Source organism: Mustela lutreola, chromosome 2 (assembly GCF_030435805.1).
Source record: "Mustela lutreola isolate mMusLut2 chromosome 2, mMusLut2.pri, whole genome shotgun sequence".
Classification (NCBI taxonomy): domain Eukaryota; kingdom Metazoa; phylum Chordata; class Mammalia; order Carnivora; family Mustelidae; genus Mustela; species Mustela lutreola.
In genome coordinates this window covers 39,424,532-39,452,526 of record NC_081291.1, presented here as the reverse complement: position 1 = coordinate 39,452,526, position 27,995 = coordinate 39,424,532, and the positions used below count along the sequence as shown (strand labels likewise).

At 42.5% G+C, this 27,995-nt stretch overlaps 1 protein-coding gene across 1 annotated transcript; it reads right to left on the bottom strand.

The window, feature by feature from the left end:
* Positions 1–8,089: 8,089 nt before the first annotated feature.
* Positions 8,090–10,580, bottom strand: GPR27 (G protein-coupled receptor 27). Its single transcript, XM_059161507.1, has one exon. It carries the CDS (start codon positions 10,563–10,565, stop codon positions 9,432–9,434), a length of 1,134 nt encoding a protein of 377 aa, XP_059017490.1. The 5' UTR covers positions 10,566–10,580; the 3' UTR covers positions 8,090–9,431.
* Between the last annotated feature and the right edge of the window lie 17,415 nt (positions 10,581–27,995).

Sequence of the window (27,995 nt, the reverse complement as noted above, 5' to 3'; positions counted from 1 at the left end):
AGAAAGAATAAAGAAATATGCTTCTATAGGAAAGCTACTGCTCCCCTGGGACATCCTTTGGCAAGACAACTTTCTAGTCAGATTAGAAGTAGCTAATTGTCTTGCCTTTTCTTGCCAGCTTCAGAAGTTCCCATGATCCTTAAGCGTAAATGAATCTATTTGTTTGGGGGATTCCCCCCCACACGACTTCTAGAAGGATAATCACAGAAGGGTCCCGTGTGAGAGTTTTAGCTGCAGTTTCATAGCTCATTTGAGGAGTCTATTCAAAGTTTCTTGGAATTAGATGAGGGAAGCAGGCTGGATGCAGCCTAGCTGGTCCCTGGGCTCTGGACTAGCCCTGAGGCAGGGCGTGGAGCCATGCATCTCTTCCTCCAAGGCAAACCCTCCCAGGTGACTGTTTTCCCAGCTCCCAGGTGACTGTTTTCCTCTGCCAGCCCCACTTTCCAATATCTCTCCAGATTTCATTCCATCTTACAGGGCCCATAAATCATCCCAGTGCTCGAGAAAGTCCAATGTTGCAGCAAATTGTAAATGAGTAACTCCCATTAGTAAGCATTTAAATAAAACTTATATATGCCACAAGAGAGTAAAAGCCAGAAAGTGGAAAATCAGGATGTGAACCTGATTTCTGATGATAAAAGCACAGTCTCTTTTTTATCACATGCATACATGAGTCCACGGCGTTCTTCATCCCTATGAAGGAGCCCTGGGGCCCCTACTCATGAATTGTGCTGGCCAGGCAAGACCATGGCCTGCCCCCCGGAACGGCAGCTGGAAGGGATGTTTCCAGACATCCACTCACTTTAGTGGAGATTTCTGGACACCGACACTACAGACATTCTGGGCCAGGCCATTTTTTGTTCTGAGGGACAATCCTTATAGGCTGTTGGGCAGCACGCTTGACCCCTACCCACCAAATGCCAGTAGTTCCCCTGAGCTGTCACACCCCAAAATGTCTCTAGACTTTACCAAGTGAATGCGTAGGGGTAGATAGTCCCCCTGCGAGAGCCACTGGTTTAGTCTGAAGACATTTTCCATCTGCTCGTATAAATACTTTTTTAAAGGATTTTTTTTTTTATTTGACAGAGACACAGCAAGAGAGGGAACACAAGTTCCCAAAGTGGGAGAGGGAGAAGCAGGCCTCCCAGTGAGTAGGGAGCCCAAAGCAGGGCTCAATCCCAGGACCTTGGGATCATGACCTGATGAGCCCAAGGCAGCTGCCTAACGACTGAGCCATCCAGGGGCCCCTAAATTTTGTTTCAGTATCAAACAAAATTTGAGATGACGGTATTAAAAGATAAGTTAAACCTCCAAGTGGGGCTCTACAAAATAGGTCTGCTGAAAACAAAGTATCATTTGTATTCAAAGTCATGAAAAGGTAAACATTGGATACATTTTAATAGCCAACCAAAGAACTCTTAGTTGTACATCAGCTCTGTACAGTTTACTGTTGCAAGGAAGCCATTTTTTATAAGCCACTCTTTAAAGCTTAAGGCAAAGGCTCACATAAAATAACCTCAGTCACAGATGAGAGATATCACAGCTTTATAGTGCACTTCTGAGCAAATTTCCACGTTGTTTAAATCCAGATTTTCACTGTCTTGAGTAAAATGTGATAAAATTTGTGAAAAACGTTTCTGTTGCAGAAACTCAGAAGCTTTACAAGAAGTTGAGGAAGACTGTGTTTTTGTATTGTTAGATCTGAATAGCTATTGGTAAGCTTCCCAAATTGAGTTTTCTCAGTGTGACGGGGAATGGACCTGTTCCCTATAGGTGGGGCTGAGGCTGGCTTGAGTGTATGTGGCTCATCCAAGCAAAACAAAAACTTTTTTTTTTTAAGATTTTATTTATTTGACAGAGAGAGAGAGACAGCGAGAGAGGGATCACAAGCAGAGGGAGGGGGTGAGGGAGAAGCAGGCTTCACGCAGAGCAGGGAGCTCCAATAAGATGTGGGGCTCCATCCCAGGACCCTGGGGTCATGACCCAAGTTGAAGGCAGACACTTACGGCTTAACACTTAATGACTGAGACACCCAGGCGCCCCCAAACCAAAAACTTTTTATTATGGAAATATTTAGACATAAAAGTAAGCAACCTAAGAAAATGCGTAAATCCATTTCCTGCTCCCACTAAAATATGTCTAAAATATGTCATCTACCCATGGATTAAGAAATTTTGGAGACAGGGAACGCCACTGAGGTCCATTACAGCTGTAAATTTTCTTAGGATGTTTAAGTGAATTTTAATCTCACCAAGAGGTGCTAGATAAAAACTTTAAATGACAAACTTTCAGTGAACAAAGCTGTTTTTTCAAGTAGCGAAAAGTAAAATAATATGCCATTAGCAGGAGACTAATTATGCCTTTGTATAATTGTGTTCCTTTCAATAGAGGCAGGTTATTAAATATATATCTAAAGGTGTTTAATTCTAATATCTTTATAAAACTTATAAGGTAACTTAGAAATTTAAAAAAATCTTTTGTCAGACCACATGTCACCATACTCATAAAGGATTAGAACAATTATGCAAATCAAATTCTAGAAATAGCTCCGGGTATCCCATAATTCCTCAAGATAGATATGCTAATTAAATGGCTCGTGACTGTGGGTTGAAAGAATTACACACTGTACAGTTTCACTCTTTATGTCACTCTGCCGAATACCTGGGACAGGGGTTCCTCCTCATCTCCTCTCCTTCTGCCTCTTCTACGAAGCATACCACCATGCAAATTGGTCAGTACTCAGGAAACACATGGGAGAAACACATGGAGGAATAAAGGGGGAAAAAATAAATATGTTACATGAAAAAGACAAGGAAAATTTTCATTTACATTTCATGATCTCCAGAGAATATTCTGTAAGGCATGTATTAAGTCAGCATTGAAACTTTGATAATTTTTCAAAGCCTTTTGAAATTGTAGCACATCTATATTTCAAGAAAATGAAACCGTTTATTACACTTTGCAGGTTCCAAGACAAGTCCTAACCAAAAAACAGTATGTGCTTCTCAGATATCATAACCGGGCAGAAAATAAGATTTCCCATCCTAGAAGGCTACACAGGCTGGCATAATTCAGGTAATAGAAATGAATCAGGTAAATTTTAAAACATACACTTAACCAATAGTTTGCATGTTCTCCACCTAGCGTAGGCTGGCCACTTAAATCTTAATTTATAAATGACTAAATTATTCCTCCTAGAAGCCAAATAATAATAACCTTAATGTACCTGTCTGTCTAATGTTACCAAGAAGTAAGGGAATTGCATTTATGCCTTGACATTGCAACTTAAAATAGTTTTACCTGTTTTCACTGTGTAATTTGAGGTGACTTCAAGACTTGGGACTTGTGCGTATAAATTTCAAGCTGTTTATCTGACATGACTGCAACCAGGACACAGCGTGAGTTAAATCCCTACTAAGTCTCTCCCCCTCCCTTATCCTTGACCCAAAGCACAAAATACCCTTTTCTGTGGGGTAAACCTGCTTCTCTTTCTTCTTTTGGGAGGGTAGTGGAGTGGTCTTCTTAAAGACTATCTGTTTGATTTCTATTAAGTTCTGACTCTTCTAACCAATAATGTCTTTGCTGGCTCTCCTTGAGGCAAGATTTTGTGTAACAAACTTTATTAAAATGGCTTCATTCTTTACTGGCACTTGAATATTTGAAGAGAAGTGTAATAGAAAATGCTGAGGAGAGAATCAGGTGGTTTTATTGCATTAGAGAGATTTACTTTATTTTTTTTTTAAGTTTTTTCTTTTATTATTATTTTTTAATCCAAGGCAGAGAGAGAGAGAGGAAGTGAGTGCACACAAGCAGGGAGGGAGATCCAGAGGGAGAAGGAGAAACAGACTCCTCTCTGAGCAGGGACCCTGACCAGGGGCTCGATCTCAGGACCCTGAGATCATGACCTGAGCCAGAGGCAGACACTTACCCAGGCAGATGCCTAACGAACTGAGCCCCCAGATGCCCCTAGAGAGATTCACTTTAAAAATGGACACCAGAGTGGGGAAGATGTGGGAGTGAGAAGGTAACTTAAGAACATGAGAGGAGGGGAAACGTGGAAACTGGGCAATTTTTGTTCCAGTCTTTTGGTTCTTTCTGCTTTCCTCACTTGGGTAACCAAAGCATTCTAGCGTTTTAGCCTGTCTCAGACAATTGATTATGATGTCTGATCTCCTCATTATCCCCAAGCTTTCTATCTAGATCTCGCTTTGGGCATATATTATGTTCTGACTTGATTTGTGGTTTGGGGCATGCGTGCCAGGTTTTTCCACTTAGCTTGCTAACTCATTAGCAAGAGAACTAGAACTTCCATACCCCTGTGTCCTCCTGCACTGCCAACAGAAACTGCCTTATTAGCTTACAATACCTATTGATTACTGTAGATGGATTCATTCAAGTGGTTTTCCATTTTCTTGTAACTAGATTTATTAAATCAAAATCTTAAACATACACTGATCAAAACCAGCCCAGTAATAGGTATATTTTTAATCTTCCAGATTTATTTCATTCTAAGAAATAAAGTGAAATCTACTTTCTCCAGAGACAGGTTAATTTAACAGTTAACAGCAGGCTGAATGACCTGATAGTTGGAAAGAGTGATTAAATAAGTCTTTTTTTTTTTTTTAACTTTGTAAATATGGTTCCAAGATATCTAGCATACCCATCAAAAGAGTGGAGGGAGTTGAATATTTTAAGTATTGTTGCAGTTAACTATTATTTCAAAAACCAACAATATTAGTGCCTAAAACACTGAATACTAGTGTCTGAAGCAATAGTAGTATTTATTTCAAGACCAGAGTCTGTAGATATGAGGTTGCTTGTTTGGTTAGGTAGCTCAACAATGTTAAGACAGATGCCTGTTCTTTTTATCTTTCTGGTCTGCTACCTTCACTGTGTCGACAGTATCTTTTCTCATGGCTGCAAGATGGCTGCTGTGGCTCCAAGCATCTAATCCTCACCAAAACATCCCAAAAGAAAGGAAGCAATGGGGGTGGGGGAAAACAAGAGAGTTCTATTCATGGGCTGGGTTGGACCCCAAAAGTCTTGCCTAAGTTGGAAAAAAGGTATAAGGAACCCCTTGGAGTCAGATCAAGTCTGCCTTGACTTCCATTCACTCCAGAAGCAGCTAATAGTGCTACAGTGGTCTAGAATAAGGGTGAGTAGAGAAGGTTTCCCATTGCCTCCTTTACCCTTCATGGAGGGAATCCTGAAACTCATTGGTCTTGGCAGGTGACAAAGAAAAACACATCTACTAGAGAAGGGTATTTTGCATCCACTACATTTTATAACCTAGGCCACCTTGGTGCAAAGACTACTCAAAATGCTGGTAAGATGATACATTTGCTACTCAGCCCACCATGGCACTTGGATCTAATGCGTGGGTTTGGAGACTTGAATATTTTGCACGGTCTGTCCTAAAATGAACTCCCTCTCTCTTTGCATAGGTTAGTTCACCTCTTATATCTGGGAATTCATCCCTTACATCTGAAGGCTTAGTAGCAATGGAGTTGGGGCCAAGGGCCTGAGGACTTTGGACACAAGGAACAATACATGTAGAGCCATGTATAATACATGACACAGTATTATCTGGGCACTGTATTATCAGGGCACTGGCACTGATGGAGTGGCTGGAAGACAGGGCCTGGGGAAGGAATGGGAAGAGGTGAGACCTAAGGGAGCTGGGAGCCATGGCCATGCATGAGGATTCATGCAGGTAAACAAAATGGGCCAGGAGAACCCAAGGAGGGGGTGGCTGGGGCTAGAAGGGCCTGCAGAAATCTTGGATCTGGGGCCAGCACAAACCTGATGGTCAGCCAGGACCCAGGGGTATGGATGTAGAGTTGTGTTAGCCCTCTGCCATCCCAGTTCTTAAATATCGTGACTATTGCCTCTACCCTGGAGGGGTGGGTGAAGGATTTCCAGACAGAGAAGGGGACATGGGCTTTCCAAGGAGAGCTTATACAAAGGTCATCAGAGAAGGAAGAGATGGAAATGCACAGAGAGGATGAGGCCAGGGGCATGGAGGGGCTGGGCAGTGAAAGGCCTTTTGTGGCAGGCAAAGAAGTTTGCACTCCATCCTATATGCCTCAGAAAGACCATAAAGGGTAAACCTAATCCTGCCCATCCAATCATCTTCCTGCAAAATGAACCCCTAACTCAGCGCTAGGACCCAGGACCCTTTTACCTCTTAGCAGGTAGGGAGGGCATTAGAAAAGGTAGGGGGTGGGGGTGAGACCAAAGACTTGGCAAAAATAATTGTGTCTTGTTTTAGTTCTCTTAAAAAGAGAGAAGAAGAAAGGGGGAAAAGGAAGAAAGGAAAGGGAGGGAGGAAAGGATGGAGAAAGGCAGTAAGAGAAGAGGAACAAAGATAAGAAAAAGGAGTCAAGGAAAGAAAAGGGCAGTGGAAACCAATATGGCAAAACTGGTAAGATTTGTCAAGCTTGGATAATGGATACAGAGATTATTGTCATTATGGTTATTGATTTATTACAGCTTTCCCATTTGAGATATCTCATTTTTTTTTTAAAAAAAAAAAGGAAACACGGGTGGAAATATAAATAATCCTGTTCCTGCGAAACTTTTAGACATATGATATGAAAACACCTAAGAATTCTTATTTTTGACCCAGGAGTTCCATGCCAGGACGTGCTGATGAAGAGTTATATACAAGAAATCTACTTTCTACTGGTTCAAGTTCAGGGAAAACTTGTTATCTCATGGGAGCAGGGGGAGAGTGGAGATGTGCTAAATTAACTTCCCAAATAAACAAATGAGCTATTTTAATGAAAGTCTTCCCCAAAGACCTTGTACCTGCCCTGGTACAATGAGTAGAGTATTCTGAAACACAACTAAACTTTTTCTTGATGATGTTTTATTAATATAATTAGCAATCAAAGTACATGTTAATAGAGTCATTGATCCAAAGAGCTGTTGAGGTGTGAGGGGCGTTTTGCCTCTACACACTATTCCCATAGACCGCTCATTTCTCTGCCTCTCTTTGTTCTTCTGTTCCCTTTACAGTTGGCTGTCATTTCTCATTACTCTTCACCTGAACTCTCATTAGAAATCATCCATCTAATCAGAATAAAACACAACAAAACCAAAACCAGATAACCGAGTTTATAGACATGGCATCTAAAATAGATCTTACATCTGAACACAAAGGCCTATTGGTCTCTCTCCAGCCAACTGGGGTAACTCTTAAGGATGTTCTTTCTTGGGTCCAACCTCAACCCCTCCTAATACGAAATCTCTGGACTCTGCAAGCACTTCACGTAATTATAATGAATATTAAAATTTGAGGATCACTGACTTATGGATTCTCCTATGAAAAAAATATCCATGAACTCAAAGCCATATATATAGGGCCCATGGGTTGTTCCGACAGGCTGCTGTGTAAGGCTGGATGTGTTCAGGAGTCAGATGACTTGGTCTCTGAGCCATGCCAGGTGTTAAATACTCTGAAAATCATATTGGCTTAGAGACTTCTTCTTTTTTTTTTTAACATGGATGCGGGGGGGGGGGGGGAGGTTTAAGATGAGATTTACTTCCCCGCCTCTCTGTCTTCTGGTTAGCTGAGATTTCTGACAAGCGGCTCTTGGAGAATTAATATCTATCTGGCCTCATGATCTGGGAAGAAATAGGGTAATATTTAATCATATTTTCCAAATATGAGACCATCTTCACAGACTGTCTGCTACAGACAAAACAATGCCTTTGTCAGAGATAAACTGGCCACCCCTTCTTATTTTGGCTTAGGCCTCTGGGACTGAACACTTTATATTATGCTCAATTATAGTAAACTTCAAGATATTTACTGCACCTTAGTTATTTTTATCAAAATGCTCACACTCGTGTTTTGTATGTTCATTTAAAAAGTTATAAAAGCAGTATATACATCTACTGTTTCTTTAAAGAGAAGATTTGCAGATTTTTATCTTGCATTTTAAGTTAACAAGACTCCAAATGTCTTAAATATGCTGATGGTCAACCAAATAGGCATGCACAAAAGGCTAATGGAACATGAATATCATATTTAGAAGTGTCTTACCACCAGTCACAACCTCAGGCAACAGCAACAAGAAACCACTCCAGAATGAAAATACTGGTATATTTGTATAATGCAAAGAGAAATACAGATATAAATCCTCAAAACGTAAGGTACATTAATAAAAATGTAGCATTATAAGCAAAAAATATTATACAGTACTTGCAGAATTTAGTCTTTCCATTTAAGATTACAATATGTCTAACAAGTATTTAAAATTATGGTTGTCATTATTAATTTAAAATATCCATCAGATGAACAGCACAGCTTAACCTAGCAAACATTTTAAGGAAATGCTTTGTCTTGTAGAAGTAGAGTATCATTATGTTTCATTCATTTATACCATGAACAAAAGAAGAACCATTTTCAAAGTGGAAATTTGTTTCATAAGACAGAATAAAACTGGGCTTCTCAAAGCACAAGCTGCTTCCCTAAACGTATTTTAATCTTTATTGGCAAAAAATACCTAAGCAATTCTGATTTCGTACTCTGCTTCTCAGAGCCTTCCCAATCCGTGAGCCACAATCAGCACAAAAACATGCAATACTGTATTTTCTTCACACCATCACTAACCAAAACACTTTTACTCTTTTAAAAGTTACAATTTTACAGAAATGTTTCCACTCAAGATTGGTATAATACAGAGAGCAGTTGTAGCTGATGTGTATTTTCTAGTAGTAGAAAGTAAGGTAGGAAACAAATCCCATTACTTGTTACTGCTTACAAACACTGCCTTGCAACTTTACACTCCGGTTTCTGCTCTTTAAATTCATTATCAATACCGAACAAAGTTTTCAACCCTTTCAACGAGCCAGGGCAGCGCAACGGACCCCACGGCCGGCCGGCAACTCAGAGGGAACTTAAGACAATTCCCCCCCCCCCCTTTCTCCTGCTTCCAACAGAAGACCCTCAAGAAGTCAAACTTGTGAAGTCCCCCTAGGTTCCTCTACTTCACTGCAAAATGTAATGCCACTTGAGGTTGTCAAAAATAGCTTCTGTAGAAAACTGGCCATGGTCTTTAGGAAACGTTGCATGAAGAAAATTAGTTTTAGCCTGTATTAAAAAAAGAAAGGAAGGAAGAAAGAAAAACACATAGAATAAAAGACGTCAGTCAGTACCAGTACAGACTCCAAGGCCTATTGTCAGGATGAAAATACACTTAGTAGGACAAAAGCACGGAGCTGGGGTAGGGCTGGAACATCGAAACCCATCCCTCCCCCCTCGAAAAAAGTAGTCTCTCTGTACAGCCCAAGTGCTGATCCACTTGGAGAGTCATCTCGAAGGCAGCTTAGAAAATCAACAAGGGGGCCGCAAGGGGAGGGACGACGTCCCTGTCCGAGCCAAAGGGAAAGGCCGGGTGGGGCGTCCGTGGCTTGAGAGCCCCTCATAAGCCGATGCCTTTCAAATCGCAGGGGAGGGAGGCCTGGGTGGTCTGGGGGCTCTGGCAGCAGGGGAACTGGGCCCTGAAGCAGTCTCTCAGCTCCCTGTTGAAGAGGAAGCACACAACAGGGTTGATGCCGGCCTGAGCGAAGGTCAGCCACACGGAGGCCGTCAGGTAGGCCTGGGGGACGGCGCCGGGCCGCACCAAGACCCGCAGGTAACTGGCCACGACGTAGGGCCCCCAGAGCAGCAGGAAGAGCAGGGTGACGGCGTAGAACATCTTGCACAGCCTCTTCTCCGTCTTGAACTCCTCGAGCACGAGGAGGCGGCGCGCGCCGCGGCCGGGCCCCGCCGGCCGGATGCCCACGAGCGCCGGCGGCGTGGGCCCGCGGCCGAAGCCCGCCGTCCAGTTGGCGGCCGCCTGGCCGGTGGCGCCGGGGCCGTGGAAGGTCCAGTCGTGGCTGACGGCGGGCACGAGGCGCGCGGGCCGCATCTTGCGGCGGTCGTGGATGAAGAAGAGCAGGCGGAGGTAGACGAGGTGCGTGGCGCCCACCACCACGGCCAGCAGCAGCAGGAAGCCGAGCGCGCCGGGGGCGCCGTCGGGCCGCTGCTCCAGGGCGCACGGCGCGTCCTCGTCGTCGCCGCCGCCGCCGCCGTCCAGCACGGGCGGGAAGGCCGCGGCCAGCGCCAGCGCCCAGGCGGCGCACACCAGCATGGCGGCGCACGGCCAGCCGGCCAGGCGCTCGGCGTAGAAGCGGTGGTGCGCGATGGCCAGGTAGCGGGTGACGCCCACGCCGAGCAGCAGGAAGGCGGCGTGGAAGCAGAAGAGCGCGGCCAGGAAGGCGAGCAGCTTGCAGCCCAGCGCGCCCGGCGGCGCCCCCGCCGCGGCGGCCGCACGCCGCGCCGCCAGCATGACGGCCGGGAGGCAGGCGAGCGCGCGCAGCCCGTCGGCCAGGCACAGGTCGAGCAGCAGGTAGTACGGGGCGCGATGCAGGCTGCGCTCCCGCACGATGAGCAGCGCGAACAGCACGTTGCCCGCCAGGCTCACGCACAGCAGCAGGCTGAGCGTGGCCAGCTTCAGGCCCAGGGCGGCCGCCTCGCCGCCGCCGCCGCCGCCCGGCTCGCTAGCGTTCGCCATCGCGGCCTCCCCGGGCCGTGCGCTCCGCTCCGGGGCCGCTCCCGGCCTCGCCGCCCTCCCCAACCCCCGGGCCTCCGCGCCCGGGTTCCGCCGCCGCGCGGGCCCTCCGGCGAGCTCCCGGCCGGCGGGGCTCAGCCCGCGCCCGGCTGGCCCCTCCCGGGCTCTCCGAGCCGCCGCGCCGCCGCCGCCGCCATCTCAGGAATGATGCGCGCAGGAGGCGACGGCCACTCCCTGCACCTCGGGCGCCGCGGGCTTCACTGCGGACAGGGCCGCGCCGCCGCCCGCAGCCCCCCGCATCCTCCGCCTTCTCCTCCTCCGCCGCCGCCGCCGCAGCCGCGCCTCTTGGCTCTGCCCCCCGCCGGGCCCGCCGCCGCCGCCGCAGCCTCTGCTGCCGCCGCCGCCGCCGCCGCCGCGGAGCCCCCTCCCCTTCGCCGGAGCGCGCAGCGTGGCCGCCGCCGCCAGCCCCGCCGAGGCAGCCCGCGCCGCCCGGGGCCGGGCTGGGCTGGGGGCGCCGCCGCGGCAGCTGCGGGGCCGGGAGGCGGCCGGGAGGGAGGCAGGGCCCAGGACGCGAGGTGGCGACAAGTCGCGTTTGGCCCCAGGTAACGGGGGTCCGGCGGCGGCGTCCGGCGCCCGCGCTGGGGTCACGGTGGCCGTGCGCAGGGGGAGGTGGCTAGGGACGGCAGGTTCGGGGGGCCTGGGGAGGCGGGGGCCGAGCGGAATCTGGGGGTCGAGGCTTCTGGCCGCAAGCTAATGATTAACAGTAGCGATCGTCACCGTCGTAATCCTGTAACCGCGGGGTTCAGGCGAGCCCTGATGTGGCCGTCTTGGGGGAGCTCTACGAGAGCGTTATCTCCCTGACGTTCCCAGCAACTCCAAAGTTGGTTCTATCCTTAACACCACTTTCTACTCGAGGGAGCAGAAGCCTGGGGCTCGAGGGAGTTGAGAGCCAGCAAATGGCAGAGCGGGGACCCCCGATGCGCTGGGTCTGATTGCCAGGGCTGGACTCTCAGGGACTCTGCCGCGTGCCCTACTCTCGGCCTCACCTGTGGTCCCAGTGAAGACTTAGGTCAGGGAACAGAAATACAGCATTTTCTCTCAGGTGCACTCCATGACACCTTTCTCCAGGGGAATCTCTTTTGTGGGTGAGCCTGAAAGGGCAGCCTGTGTTCCGGTCGTGAAACTCACCAGATTCTCTCAAGGTTTTGCGTGTGCCTTTCCCTCTGCCTGGTCCAGTCCCAGAGCAAGCTTCCCACTCTGCGGGCCATCCTTCTGACCAGTCCGCCTTGTTCGGTACCTCTGCCTGCTCATTTTCTTCACAGCACTTATCATTTATCGTTTGGTCGTTTTATTTTCTAGACTTCTCTCCTTCCAGCCTGTCTGTAAGCTCCATGAAGGCAAGTGGCCAGGTCTGTTTTGCTTTTTGGCTGTTTTTGTTGTTGTTTCTTTTGGTGGTGGTGGTGGGGGTGTCTTTGTTTTGGTTTGGGTTTTGGTACTACTCTATCCCCAAAACAGAAATGAGGAATATGTTGTTTCTCAGGTACCCTGATTTTTTTTTTTCTTTTACACAGAACATTATTTATTGCCCACCTACGGTGTGCATGACCGGCACTTTGATGGGCCTTTCCAGGAGAACATAAGCTCATGGAAGGCCTTGACCATCAGGCTAAGGAGTCTAAACTTGAGTCTGTAGGCAGTGAGGTGACCTGAAGTATCCCAAGGAGAGTGATACTGTTAGAGCTGTGCTTCAGGAAGATTCTTTCGGCAGTAGTGCTTAATTAAGAGGAAGGACAAAGTAGAGCCTGGAAGTCTAGTCCGAGTCTCAGACTGTAAGGTACACAGAAATCACTGGGATCCTGTTAAAATGCAGATTCTGAGTCAGTAGGTCTGGGATGGAGCCAGAGACTTTGCATTTCTAACAAGTTCCTAAGTGCCATTAATGCTACCAGTCCTCATACCACACTGAGTAACAAGCACCTCGAGGACAGTTTGGACCTTTTGTAAAAATTTAAGGGATGGCCAATGGCAGTCTGTCTTAGGACTCCTAAAGGGGCCAGGTACAAATAGGTGGCTGACCTTGTAGGTCTGCAATATTTGTTGACAGAAAAGAGAAATAGATTTTGGAGAATATTTTGGCTAGGAATTGCATATTGATACCGCTAGCCTGAAGGTGAATGTGTGTTTATTTTCTTCATGAAACAAGAAGTCCGGAGGTCAGTGGTTGCTGGCACAAGGACCAAATCTCTGAAAGTCTTTTAGCCCTTCCCTTAGGACCCATAAGCTGCTGACGCTCCAGCCATTGCTTCTGCATTCCAGTCAAAAACAAAGGAAAAAAAGGGAAGTGCAAAAGTGTTCCTGCCATTTAAGTAGGCCCTCTCTGGAGAGCTTTTGAGAAGTCCTCTCCTACTACAAACACATCATTGGCAATCCCTAGCAGGAAGGGAAATTGGAAAATTGTTGTTGTTTGTTTGGGGTTTTTTTGTTTGTTTGTTTGTTTGTTGAATGCCAGACCATAGCCAAGAATGAAATCCTGCCTTGAAGTGGACCTTAGCACTTGGGCTGCTTCCGCCCTAAAGAAGGGATGCCTTCTTAGAACCCACACAAAGACGCCAAATCTGGTTACTGTCATGTTAATGGCAGCCTCTCTTTATGGGTATTTGCTCTGTACCATATGCCATGCTGAATCCCCGATGTTAAATGTTATCTCATTTAATCATTGTGAGGGCCGGATGTAGTAGGTACTGGGACAGTCGTCGCTTTGCAGATGAGGTAGACAGGTTAGGTAATCTATTCAGGCTTTCCCTCCTCATACACGTAAGGGCTGGAATTGGGAGGCAGAGTCTTGACTCTCAAACCCATAACTTCTGTTTGTATTGCGTCTTAATCATAGCTGCAAAGAAAGTTCCTGAGTTTCTGGAAAGAAAAACAAGCAAAAACTACTGAAGTCCATGTTCACAGATTTATAGCCCCTTCAGAGAGGAAAGGATTTTTCAAAACCATCTAATCTGACACTTTTATTTAATAGAGTCTCATTAATGGCTGAGTACAAAGGCAAATCCAGGTCTTTCCACTCTTAGATTGGTTAGTTGAAATAATAATATTAATTGTCCTAATGAACACATGACATTGGACAAGTCACTTCACCTCATGGAATCTCAAATGTTGCCATTTACAAGACTTATAAGACAGGACGATGGGCGAACTGGTTTCTGGCGGTCATCAGAGATGATATTCAGTGTGTCAGTGAGAAAATGAAAGTTAAATGATTATATAATCCCAAATGGGGTGAGTTTATTCCTCAGAAAAGGACACAAAAGGAGGGACATCTGTTTCTTAAAACTTATATTTCCGTGTGTTTTCTACTTCTCCCTATGGTTCAATATGCTTCTGCTTGGGATTTGAGATTTGGTTTAGTTATTTGCCCAAGATCAAATAGCAGAAGCAGCAAAAGAAAATACATATATCATGGCTCTCACAGCATTTACATGACTACTACTTTCATTCTCAACATTTGTTCAGTAGATTAATACTTAAGGAAAAACTATTAACATTTTATTGCCAGAACCAACTTATTTTCCTTTTATTGTTTCTAGGAAGCATCAGACAAGAATTTAAAATATAGTTCTAAGGCACGGACTTAAGTTGCTGCATTTCAAAGCAAAACAGCTCTATGAGACTTTTTTCTACAACCAAAATGTCTGTTCTACATATAACCAAATTCTTCCTTTTGTAAGTAGATAGAAAGGTTGGGATTCCACCCCCAAATCAATTATGTCACTTCTTTTGCTGCACCTGTAGACAGTGTCAGTGGTATTGGGAATCCAAACTGGAGGAACTGGTTGACGCATCTTGACAGTTAGACTAAAAAGTCATGGGTCCCGTGGTCATGGAAGCCAATTTGGCTGATCTCTCTTGTCCAACTTCAGATCCCTGACCAGTCGCCTGCCAATGGATGCATTGAATACTGAGTCAGAGAAGATTGATTTGATTTAAGCCCATCCTAACTCTTAGAAGACATGAGCTAGAGTCTATACCTACTGGATATTGGGTTATCAAAGGAGAGCTCTCACATTAGCCTCTCCATGCGAGGGAGTCATACAGTAGGAATGAAAAGGGACTGGGAGTTAGTGTACCTGGGTTCACATCTAAACCCCACACATTATGAGGGTGCATCCTTAGCCAAGTCCCTTGCATCCTTTAAACCTCTGAATCTCAAAGGCCTGTTCTGGGGAAGATTGTCAATGTGAACCATTACAAAGAGTATACACAGGGTGTGCACACAGGTGGTGTGTAATAAGTGATTACTACAGTAACTGTTTTTGCTGTTAGCACACTAGCTTTGGCTAACCATGTCTTGGTGAGCTTCTGTATTTTTGCCCCAGCTTAGACTAACAGAATACCATATACATAGAGGTTCCTCAGAATTTGTGTGGCGGTGTGAAGGTCAGTCTGTAAAATCAAGGGTACATTACTCGTGCCACGCTTCCTAGGAACCTCATTTCTGACTTCGAATACTCATTTTGCCTTGCAGGTGGGGAGAGAAAATGTAAACTTCTCAGTGCTTCTTGGGTTTCATCATGACGCCTGCTTTTTCAGGGTGTGTCGTAGTCCCACACTGCATGTTAGGCCATCCTTAAGGAGAGTGTGTGCCTGTGTAGGTCAGGTATTCCATCCAATGTTTGGTCGATCGTTGTTGTGGTTTTGTGATTCTTAGCGCCTCCTGCCAGACTTAGGGTTGAGAACCTGAGCGGCGACACCCATGATATCGATGTAACCACACACCCTCTCAGCACTGTCTGGGATACCAAGTGCAGGTCCCCTGTCTCTCAGAAACCTCCCTTTCCCCTTCTGCTTCATCCCCGGAGACTCCCTATCCACTCCGATAGTGGGAAAAACCAGTCCTTCCTTATGTTTCTAGGATTGGGTCCGTTCTCCTAGGAATCTGTGCTTCCAGAATTTAGGTGTTTGGAAAAATAAAAGCCAGGAGGCCACCTGTCTTAAACCTGTCATAGGAAAGGAAGGCTGCCTGCTCTGTACTTGAATGTTGGGAAGGAATAGTTTGGAAAATAGGGGAAGAAGATGGTCAGCTCCTATCTCAAATATTGTTCTTGCTGCATGTATATGTTGAATGAATATCTTTATGTGTATACATGTGGTGTAGTGTAACACTGTAGTGAAAACTCTTTTCATGGTTGGGGTTCTGCACATGCAAAAGAATGAAGTTGAACCCCTGCTTCAAACCATATACAAAAATTAACTCAAAATGGGTCATAGTCCTAGGAGCAAGAGCTGAAACTATAAAACTCTTAGCAGAAAACATAGGAGTAAATATTCATGACTTTGTGACTTTAGATTAGGCAGTGATTTCTTTGATATACCAGCAAAAAGATAAATTTTAAAAATTAAAAATAGATAAATTGGATTTTATTAAAAACTTTTAAAGTTTGTCCTTCAAAGAATACCGTCAAGAAAGTGAAAAGACAACCTATAGAATTGGAGAAAATGTTTTCGGTTACATCTGGTGAGGGGCTTGTGTACAGGATATATAAAGAACTCATATAACTCAACAATAAAAATACAACCCAATTTTTTAAAATGGGCCAAGGAGTTGAATAGGCATTTTCCCAGAAAGATACACAAATGGCCAATAAAGTCAAGGAAAAATGCTTAACATCTTTAGTCTTTAGGAAAATGCAAATCAAAACCATAGTGAGATACAGCTTCATACCAACTAGGATGATTGTTATCAAAAAGACAGTAACAAATGCTGGTGATGATGTGGAGAGATTGGAACCCTCCTGCAAGAATGTAATTTGATGTAGGTGTTTCAGAAAAATAGTTTGGCAGTTCCTCAAAAAGTTAAACATAGAGTTACCATATGACCCACTTAGACTCCTAGATATATATACTCAAGAGAAATGAAAGAATGTCCACATAAAAATTCATACGCAACTGTTTATAGAAGCATTTTTCAGAAGGGCCAGGAGGAGGAAGCAATCCAAATGTCCGTCAGCGGGTGAATGGATAAACACAATATGGCGGGTCCATAGAATGGAATACCCACTCATAGAAAGGAATGAAGTGCTGATATCTACGGCAGTATGGATGAACCTTGAAAACGTTGTGCTGAAAGAAAGAACCCAAATACAAAAGACTACGTACTATAGGGTTCTGTGTATACGAAATGTCAAATAGACAAGTCCATGTAGACAAAAAGTAAGTTGGCGGTTGCCAGGGGCTGAGGGTAGAAGAGATTGGAGAGTGCTAATGGGTTACTGGGTTTGTTTTGGGGGATGCTGAAAATGTTCTAAACTCAGGTGGTGTTAGTAGTTCCCAACTCTGTAAATGTCCTAAGAAAATACGGAATTGTGAAAAAATTCATAGGATAGTCAGGTCACCTCTGTGTCCTTTGGCAGTGTCCTTTCTGAAAGGTAGATGGTGGAGCACCTGGGTGGCTCCATCAGTTACACATCCAACTCTTTATCTCAGCTCAGGTTTTGATCTCAGGGTTGGAAGTTCAAGCCCCAGCTGGGCTCCTCAGTGGGTGTAGAGCCTACTTAAAAATGAATGAATGGTGGAGAGGGCCCTGGAAAACAATGGGAACTTCTTGTTCCTGCTTTCTGAGGGAATGTATGCCTTTAAGGTGTGAATTCATATGTCCTTTCCTGGGGTGAACCACAGAAGTAAGTCGTGCCTTTCCCTGTGATCACGCGTTGCCTCTTTGGTCGGCTTCAGCTCTTACATGCTTTGATGCAGAAGTGAACTTGGAAGGAGGGGTAAAATTCTTATTTAGTCACTTTATATTGTGCAGTCTGCCCACTAGAAGACTAGTCTTTTTTAGACCCACTAATGTTCTAGAGGGGTTTTTTGTTTTTGTTTTATTAAACATTTTATTTATTTATTTTACAGAGAGAGATCACAAGTAGGCAGAGAGAGAGGAGGAAGCAGGCTCTCCACGGAGCAGAGAGCCCCATGCAGGGCTCGATCCCAGGACCCTGGGATCATGACCTGAGCTGAAGGCAGAGGCTTTAACCCACTGAGCCACCCAGACGCCCTCTAGAGGGGTTTTGCATACATTATACAATTTACTCCTACAAAGCCCTATACCCCTATTTTACAGAAGAGGAGCCCAGAGTCTCATGTTAATGAGAGCAGTTAATCACAAAGTCTGTGGTCACACAGCACAAAGCGGTGAAGCAAGGTTACAACTGAGACCGTCTGGCCCGATGGGCCCAAGTGCTTAGCAAATATGTACGGGGCTGCATTGATGAATTCATAATGAAGGAAAACCTATCAATATCATATAAATATCAAGCTGGGAGTTGCACCACCTGAGACAGAGTTGAGAAAAACCATTATGTTGTAGGCAGTATTTTAATCCCCTGAAAATGAACCCTTCCAATATGGAAAAGAAGCAAAAATCTGCACTAACATGTTATCACAATTTAAATTCTCTCTCTCTTTTTTGTTTTTCTGTCATCTTTTTTTCCCCTAAGATTTACGGCCATGGCTGAAAGTGAGAAAAAATCACCTTTCAGGTGACCCCTCTCTTTTCCCACTATGCTTAATAGCTGTTGAAACTCCCCCTAGTGGTTAAATCATGATGTGACCCTGAACTTGACTTTAGAGATTGAGTGTGACCCCCTGGACAAGGGTGCTTCTGGGAATGCAGAAGACTGTAGGGTCACACCTGTCCCTAGACTGTGCCCCTGCTGTGTGTGGACTAAGAGTATGAACCGCATGTGGCAGAGCTCTGCTGCTATAATCCTCTCTCCCACCTCTGTCCTCTTGACTCAGAAGTCAGATTGTGCATTGATCACTGTTACTGTCCAGACCAGGAACCACCGAGACGGTAATTTGTAAGATAACAGATCGTGGGGCACATCCTTATAAAATGCTCTGAGCTGTGGAAAGGAGACCCACAAGACACATCTCCAGAGATGTACCTCCTATTTCTTGATTTGCTGTCTTACCTATTATGCAACAACTTTCTTATAATGAGAAAGGAAAGTGACTATTTAAAATACCCACCCTCTGTACGCGTACACATCCCACACGCGTACCAATTCTCTCTCTCCCCTACCCGCCGGCCTTGGCACTGGGTTTTGATTTAGATGAGGCAGAGACAGACTTTTCATTGGCTAGAATTATTTCTGTTTTGAATTAATGAATTATTTGAATTCTGTTTTGAAACAGAATTATTATTGTTTTGGGGAGAGCAACTTCAAAAGTAAGACCCAGGCTTAGCTTAGAGACAAGACAGATTTGGACAGTGAAACAAATCACACACTTGGGCACATTTCTTATTTGACATGATGGTTAAACAGCTCCATTTCTCTGAACCCTCACTCCCTCCCTGCCTCTCTTATATTGCTTTCTAACATGCATAGAGCTCACTTAATGAGTACAAGCTCAAGTCCGCTTAGCATTAGTGAGATGTGGGATCATGAGATTCCATGTGGAATAGTGTAGATCACAGGGGAATTACATAATTGCATTTGTCAATTGTACCACCATTTTGTTTTCCTTAAAATGAATAATTATCTTGTCTGTCCCCCCTCCCCGCCCTTAATGTGATATGTGCCACTTTGACCTCTGACTTTTCTGACAGAATCTTGAAGTTTCTCATCATCTGGTAGATCAGTGGTGTTTTCATCCCTGGAGACCTCTCTCCTGGAACCTTGTTTCTCTTCTTTCTGGTCTGGACAGCTCTCTGCACAGCTGTTGCCCTCGCCCTTTCCATCAAAATCATGCTGGCTTCTTCCGTTCCCAGCTATGTCACATCTCCCATTTCCGGACACCCACATCTTTCTCTTTCTTGTTTTGTTCTTTCATTTCATTCTTAGGTGGTTGTATGTACATCAGAAACTTCCTGAGAAAGGTGATTTGGAGGTAACTGTTTTAAACTTTTACACACCTGAAAATGCCCTTATTTTGCCTTTATTCTGCAGTAGTGTGGCTGGGAACAGAATTCTACCAGGTTGGAAATGATGACTAATGACATTGAGCACCTTTTCATGGGCTTATCTGCCATCCATATATCTTCTTTTCTGAGAACTCTGCTCAAATTTTTGTCCATTTTTTCCCCTTAAGTCTCTTATTTTTATTGACTTTTGAGAGTTCTTTATGTATTCTAGAAGCAAGTTTTTTTTCAGACACATGAGTCACAAATATTTTCTCTTGGTCTGTGGCTTATCTTTTTACTCTTTCAGTAGTGTCTTTTGGAGAGCAGAAGATTTTTCATTTTCACAAAGTCCCATGTATCAATTTGGATTATTTTATAGATGTTGTTTTGGTCCCTTTCCTGCTTACACCAGAGTCACAAAGATTTTCTTCTATGTTTGCTTCAAGAAGTTTTATTTTTCTTTAAAGTTTTCCATTTAGTTTTATGCTCTGCATTGAGCCAATTCTTGTAAATGAGTGAGATATGGCTTGAAGTTTTTAATTTTTCACATGGATATCCTCCTGTTCCCAGCACTCTTTGTTGGAAGACCAGTACTGTTCATGCAATTGCCTTTGCATCTTGGTCAAAGAAATCAATTGTTCATACATGTCTCTATTTCTGGACACTCTCTTCTGTTCACTTTCTCTAGCTTGATGCCAATACCACACTTTATTGATTATTGTGGCTTTTTAATAAGCTTTAAAATCAGAGAGTGTTATTTTTCCGGATTTGTTCTTTTTCAAATTGTTTTGACTGTTCTAAGTCATAAGGATTCACGTATGGATCTTAGAATCAAGGTATCAAATTCTACAGAAAGGCCTATTGAGATTCTAATTGGGATTGTGTGTAGATCAGTTTGGGGAGAATTGACATTTTAATGATAGTACAGCTTTCTGTATGTGAGCAAGGCATATGTCTTCTTATTTAAGTCTTCTTTAATTTCTCTCAGTAATCTTCTGTTGTTAGCACTCAGTTCTTTACATCTTTTGTCAGATATTTTCTTAAGCATTTCATAGTTATCATAGTATTATAAATGGCATTTTGAAAAACTTTAGTTTCTATCAATGCCATTATGTAAATACATAATTTATTTTTGTGTATTTATCTTGCATCCTGAAACTTTGCTAAGCTTACCAATTCTAGTAGCTTTTGTGGGTAAGTTCTGTGAGGTTTTTTTTTTTTAAATAGATAAATGTATTATCACCAAATAAAGACATTTTTATTTTTTTTCTTTTCCAATCCAGATACTTTTTATTTCTTTTTCTTGCCTTATTGTACTGGTTGGAACTCCTGGTGCAATGTGAAATAGAAGTGATGGTCTCTTCTCTTGGTCTCTTCCCCATATCAAGAGAAGGCATTCATGTTTTCACCAGTAAGTTTGATATTCGCTGTAGGATTTTGTAGATGCCTGTAGATGAGAAAGTTCCTTTCTATTCCTGTTTTGCTGAGAGTTTTTTTTTTTTAATAAAGAATGATTGTCAGCTTTTGACATCTATTGAAATGATCACATGGATTTACTAGTATAATTTGTTAAGTGATGTGTTGTATTGATTGACTTTCGTATGTTAAACCAAGCTGTATTCCGGAGAGAAATCCCAGTTGGTCATGATATATTATCCTTTTTATAGATTCTTATATTCTACTTGCTAAAATTTTGTTTGGAATTTTTGCATCTGTATCCATGAAGGTTATTGATTCTTTACTTTTTTTTTTTAGTGATACTTTTCTGGTCCTTGTTTTGTCTGTTTATTTTTGTTTGTTCTGAGGGTGAGGCTGGCTTAATAGAATGTGTGGGAAGTACCCCTCCTTTACATTTTTCTTAAGAACACTTATTTATTTTAGCTGGGGAAGGGCAGAGGAAGAGGGAGAGAGAGTCCTGATCAGACTCCGTGCTGAGTGTGGAGCCTGACGTGGGGCTCAGTCTCACAGCCCTGAGATCATGACCTGGGCTGAAACCGAGTCAGCCCTTCAACCAACTGTACCACCCAGACGTCCCTGCAATATTTATTTATTTATTCATTCATTCATTTATTTATTTATTTATTTATTTATTTATTTATTTATTATTTGACAGACAGAGATCACAAGTAGGCAGAGAGGCAGGTAGAGAGAGAGGAAGGGAAGCAGGCTCCCTGCTGAACAGAGAACCCGACACGGGGCTCGATCCCAGGACCCTGGGATCATGACCTGGGCTGAAGGCAGAGTCTTAACCCACTGAGCCACCCAGGTGCCCCCCTGCAATTTTTTTTTTTGAAGAGTTTTTGTGCTTGGTATTATTTTTCCCATAAGTGTTTGGTAGAATTCACCAGTGAAACCATTTGAGCAAGTTTTCTTTGTGGGATGGTTTTTAACTGTATATGTCATTTCTTGTATGTATGTATGATGTATGGCAGTTCGAGTTATCTGTTTCTTCAATAAACTTTGGGAGTTTGTGTCTTTCATGTTGTTTGTCCAGCTTATCAATGTTATCATTGTCATAAGGTTAATAATCTTCCCCCATTATCCTTAGAATTCCCTTATTATCTATAGACTCTGTTAATATCATCTCTTTCCTGATTTTGCTGATTTTTTTCTGTTTTTTTCCTTGAACCGTCTGACTGAAGGTTGATCAATTTTTTGTTTTATCTCAAAGAACTATGTTTTTGTTTCATTGATTTTCTGTTTTCTACTTGCTGGGTTCTACTCTGATCTCTATCATTTCCTTTCTTGGGTCCAATTTGCTCTTCATTTTAGTTTCTTAACATGAGTTAATGATCAAGTTCATTGATTTGAGACCATAACTTAAGCATTTGTATTATAAATTCTTCCCTTGTGTTGTAAATTCTACTATAAATTTACTGCTTTAGCAGCATCCCACAAGTTTGACCTGTGTGATTTCACATGCATTTCTTTCAAAATACTTTCTTTTTAAGATTTCATTTGTTTATTTGAGAGAGAGGGAGAGCAAGAGCAGGGGGAGAGGCAGTGGAAAAAGCAGGCTCTCCACTGAGCAGGGAGCCCCATAAGGGGCTCCATCTGAGGACCTTGAGATCGTGACCTGAGCTGAAGGCAGACACTTAACCGACTGAGCCACCCAGATGCCCTGTATTTCAAAGTACTTTCTAATTTCTTTTTTGGTGTCTTTTTTAAACCATAAGTTAAATAAAAGTGTTTTATTTAGTTTATAAATATTTGGGGATTCTCAGAGATATTACTGTTACTAATTTTTTGTTTAATTCCATTGTATCAGGAAACATACTTGTATGACTTGAGTTCTTTTACATTTATTGAGAGTTGTTTTATGGCCCAGAGTATGGTTTGTCTTGCTAAACATTCCATGTGCCCCTTAATATATATTGTATGGTTGTTGGGTAGAATTTTCTGTAAACGACAACCAGGTTAATTTGAATGTTTTATATTCAATAAAGTTAAAATATTTTATATTCTTACTGATTTTTTTCTACCCATTCTATCAATTACTGAGAGGAGTGTTAAAATCTTGGGCTGTAAGTGTGGATTCACATATTTGTCCTTGTGCTTTAATAGTTTTTTCTTCATGTATCTTAGAGCTGTGTTGTCAGGAGTAAAAATGCTTAGAATTGTTATGTCATCTTGGTGAACTAACTTGTTTATATAATTAATTTAACTTCTTCATTCTCCATACTATTCTTTGGTCTAAAATTCTCTTAGTGTGATATTAATATAGCATCTCCAGCATCTCCAGCTTTCTTTTGATAAGAAGTAGCACAGTATATCTTTTCTACTCTTATTTTTTTTTATTTTAAAATTATTTTATGGTAGATTATGTTCATGAAATCAAGCTAAGGATCGAGGTAACTTACAGTTTTGCTTACAGTCTAAACCTGGGATTTAAGGTGTGCACCTGTGTTTGCGCATGTCCTCAAGTGTGTGGTTTTGAGTGAATTCTTAAATTCTTTTGTTCTCTTAACAATTTTTCTCATATATCCTTGGCTCATAGTAGGTGCTCAGTAAATATTTGTTAACTTGAAAGTTTTTGTATACTACCTATAGAAAGGAAAACATTTTGATCCTTTTACTTTTTACCTATTTCTGTCTTTACATTTCAAGTGTATTTCTGGTAGGGAGTATTATTGGTAGGTCTTGCTATTTTATCCAGTCTGACAAGCCCAACATTTAATTAAAATATTTAGACTCTTCACATTTAATGTGAATTTTAGTGTGGTAAGATCAAAATCTATCATCTTGCTATTTTTTACTTGTCTTACTTGCTCATTGTTCCCTTTTCCCTGTTTTTATACCTACTTTTGGATTAATTAGATGTTCCTTATGATTTATTTTTTTGTCTCTTTTGTTGGATTATTAGCTATAATCTTTTACTTTGTTATTTTAGTGCTTTATTTAGGGTTTATAGTGTAGTCTTCAATGTACCATGGCCTATCTTCAGGGGATACTGTGCACACATATACGCATATAGTATACAAGCTTACAAATAGTGTACTTTCATTTCTCCATACTTTGTGCTATTGTCACATATTTTTCTTTTATTTGTGTTTTAAATCTCATACTGCCTTGTTTTTTGTGGGGTTTTGTTGTTGTTGTTGTTTAGACAGTCCATTTTCTTTTACTTTTTTTATTTTTTTAGTCCATTGTCTTTTAAAGGGATTTTAAATGTAAGGAATATTTTCATCTATTTACCCACGTGATTACCATTTCCAGTACTCTTTACTCCTTTCGGTAGATATAATTTCCCTTCAGGTATGATTTTTCTTTTTCTTGAAGAACTTCATGTGACATTCTTTGTAGCATGGGTCTGCTGGTGATGGATACTTTCAGCTTTTGGATGTCTGTAAATATCTTTTTTTTTTAAAATTTTTAATTTTCACTGTTTTTTCTCTTCCATCTTCTTGATTTGGTTTACTTTACTCGTCTCCTTTTAGTTTATTAATGTTGGTATTTATGTTATTGATGTCAGACTTTTTTTCTTTTGTAAAGTAAGCATTTCACACTCTAAAATTCCCATTCAGCTGTGTGTACCTGCATCTGACATATGTTTGTATGTTATATTTTCATTTTCGTTTAGTTGTATGTATATTTAAATTTTCTTTGAGATTTCCCTTTAGTCGATGGATTATTTATATGTATACTGTTAGTTTTCATGTGTTTGGAAATTTTCCTGCTGTCTTTCTATTAGTGGTTTCTTTTAAATTTGTTGAGGTTTGTTTATATCCAAGATGTAATCTGCATTGGTGAATATTCCAGGAGCACTTAAAAAAAAATGGCACCTGGGTGCCTCAGTGGGTTAAAGCCTCTGCCTTTGGCTCAGGTCATGATCCCAGGGTTCTGGGATTGAGCCTGCATCCAGCTCTCTGCTCAGCAGGGAGCCTGCTTCCTCCACTATTTCTGCCTGCCTCCCTGCCTACATGTGATCTCTGTCTGTCAAATAAATAAATAAAATCTTTTTTTTATTAAATTACTTTATTTATTTTCAGAAAAACAGTATTCATTATTTTTTCACCACACCCAGTGCTCCATGCAATCCGTGCCCTCTATAATACCCACCACCTGGTACCCCAGCCTCCCACCCCCCACCACTTCAAACCCCTCAGATTGTTTTTCAGAGTCCATAGTCTCTCATGATTCACCTCCCCTTCCAATTTACCCCAACCCCCTTTTCCTCTCTAACACCCCTTGTCCTCCATGATATTTGTTAAATAAAATCTTTTAAAAAATGTGTATTCTGCTGAAGTGCAATATATGTCACTGTTGGCTAAACTGTGTTATTCATTTCTTCTGGAAACTTCTGGAATCTTTCTTCCTTGCTTGCTGATTTTCTGCCTAGTATTTCTATCAGTTGCTGATAGTGGGGTGTTTAAGTTCTGAAATGTAATTGTCCATCTCCTTTCCATTCTTTCAGGGTTTTCTTTGTTGTATTTTGAGGTTCTGTTGTTTGGTGCACACGTACTCGGGGTCATTATGTCTTGAGTTGATTTGTTCTTCATTATGTGGTATCTTGGCTCTGGTAAACTTTGCTTTGAAGTCTACTTTAACAGATATTAATATAACCACTCTTAACATTTTTTAGATTAATGTTTACATGATATATCTTTTGCTATCCTTTTCTTTTCATCCTACCCATATTGTTTGTTTGAAGTGAGTTTTTTTTAATAGATGGCATATAATTGGATCATGAGGGGTTTCTTTGTTCTTGTCATTGTTTCTTTGTTTAATCTCCTCCCCCCAGGATGATAGATGCCTACACTCCTGTGTTGACCTTGATGACTTGGGTGGGAGATGGGATCATAGATGTTCTGTGGTGTTTGGCTGTTGTACAGCAATTCTTGTCTGAAAGTTTTCCTTCTTGGCAGGCTGCTGCTTTTCTTGTCCTTTGGCTAGAGAGAAAGCCAATTTTTCTTGGGCTTTATCTGCCTCTGCTCATTGGCATTTCGAGGATGCCAGCTCTTCCAGCTCCAAATCTGGGATATATGAGGCACAAAGAAAACCCACAGCACTCACCACCATGTTGTTCCTTGGGTGCCAAGGCTCCTAGCTGGTGTGCCACCTTCTTGCCACTTTTCACAGTCCTCTTCTGTTTAGTTTATACGCAGTATTCAGGATTTTTCACTGTACCAAGTACAAGGAAATGGGAAAAGCATGTCGACTCCATCTTTCTGGAGGCAGCGTTCTTTCCCATTGTTTCAGAAGAGACATTTCACTGCATCTAGAATTCTAGGTTGGCTTTTTTTTTCTTTCAGTGCTTTAAGTAAGGAGACTGCTTCCCTATCTTCTTGCTTTTATTATTTCCTATGAAAAATCTTCTCAAATCTTCATTTTTGTTTCTCTGTTCATAATTTGTCTTTTTTTTCCCCTGGTATTGAGCAATTTGATTATGCTCTGCCTCAGTGTAATTTTCTTTATTATTCTGTGTCTGGAGTTCATGGAGATTCTTAGACCAGTGGGTTTACGTCTCTTAAGCAGCCCCTCTCCAAAAGCAAATGACTCAACCAACCCTACGGCAAATGCTCCACTACTGTTCATGTGTAGTTCAACTCCATTGTTCACCAGATTCCATATCGTTATTTAGTAGATGTACATATGCCGTGTACACCAGGTACACAGGCCCTTTTCCTAGGTGTGTTTTAGTTTTAAACATTTGAGAACATAATTTGAAAACCTCCCTAAGTCAAAAGCCCATCTCGTCTTTTAAATGTTAGAGAGATAAATGGAGGGAGGTGGAACTTGTCCTCCAGAGGTGAGTTGGCAAATGTAGGAACACAGACTTGGAACCAGGCTGACTTGGGTTTGAACTCCACCTCTTGCTGTGTGATTATGGGACTGTTCTTTAGCCCTTCTGAGCCTTCAGTGTATAAAATAGGGATGATAATCATACCTGCCTACAGGACTATTATGTGAAATAGATAAGTAAATGTGGAACATGGTTAAGTACTCATGAAATGGTACCTATTGTCATTGCTGGTAGTTTGTTTTAATAGCCTTTTTAAAAAATATTTTATTTATTTATTGACAGAGAGAGACACAGTGAGAGAGGGAACACAAACAGGGGGACTAGGAGAGGGAAAGCAGGCTTCCCGCCGAGCAGGGAGCCCGATATGGGGCTCAATCCTAGGATCTTGGGATCGTGACCTGAGCCGAAGGCAGACGCCCAGCGACTGAGCCACCCAGGTGACCCAATAGCCTTTATTTTTAAAGCACTTTAGGTTCAGGGTAAAATCAAGCATCAAGTACAGAGATTTCTCTTAAACATGCACATATACAACTTCCCTTACTATCAAAATCCTCCTGTAGATTTGTACATTTGTTATAATCAGTGAATCATCATTATCACCCCCAAATCCATGGTTTACATTCGGGTTCACTCTTGGTCTTGTATATTCTGTGGGTTTCGACAGAGATAGGATGATATGTGCTCACCATGGTAGTATCATACAAAAGAGTTTCATGGCCCTAAAATACCCCCTTTGCTTGGTCTGTTGATTCTCCCTTCCCCTAACCCTTTTGCTATCTCTGTAGTTTTGCTCTTTCCGGAGTGGCATCTGTTTTGACTGATAGGGTATAGGGCCTTTTCAGGTTGCCGTCTTTCACTTAGTCATATTCAATTAAGCTTCCTCGTGTCTTTTCATGGCTTGATAATCCCATTTCTTTTTTGTCACTGAATGCTATTCCATTTAATGGGCGTACCACTTCCATTTACCCACTTACCTACTGAAGGACGTTCAAGGTCGCTTCCATATTTTGGCGACTGTGAATGAAGCCGCCATAAACGTCTGGGGGCAGATTTTTATACGGACACATTTTCAACTACTTTTGAGTAAATACCAAGTAGCTGTATTGCTGGACTGTATGGTAAGAGTGTGTTTAGTTTTATGGGAAACTGGAAAGCGTCACCCAAAGTGGCTGTACCATTTTGCATTTGCATCAGTGTGATTAGAGTTTCCATTGCTCCGGGTCCTCAGGGGCATTTGGTGGTGTCAGTGTTTGGGTTTTGTTCATTCTGATAGGTGTGTAGTGGA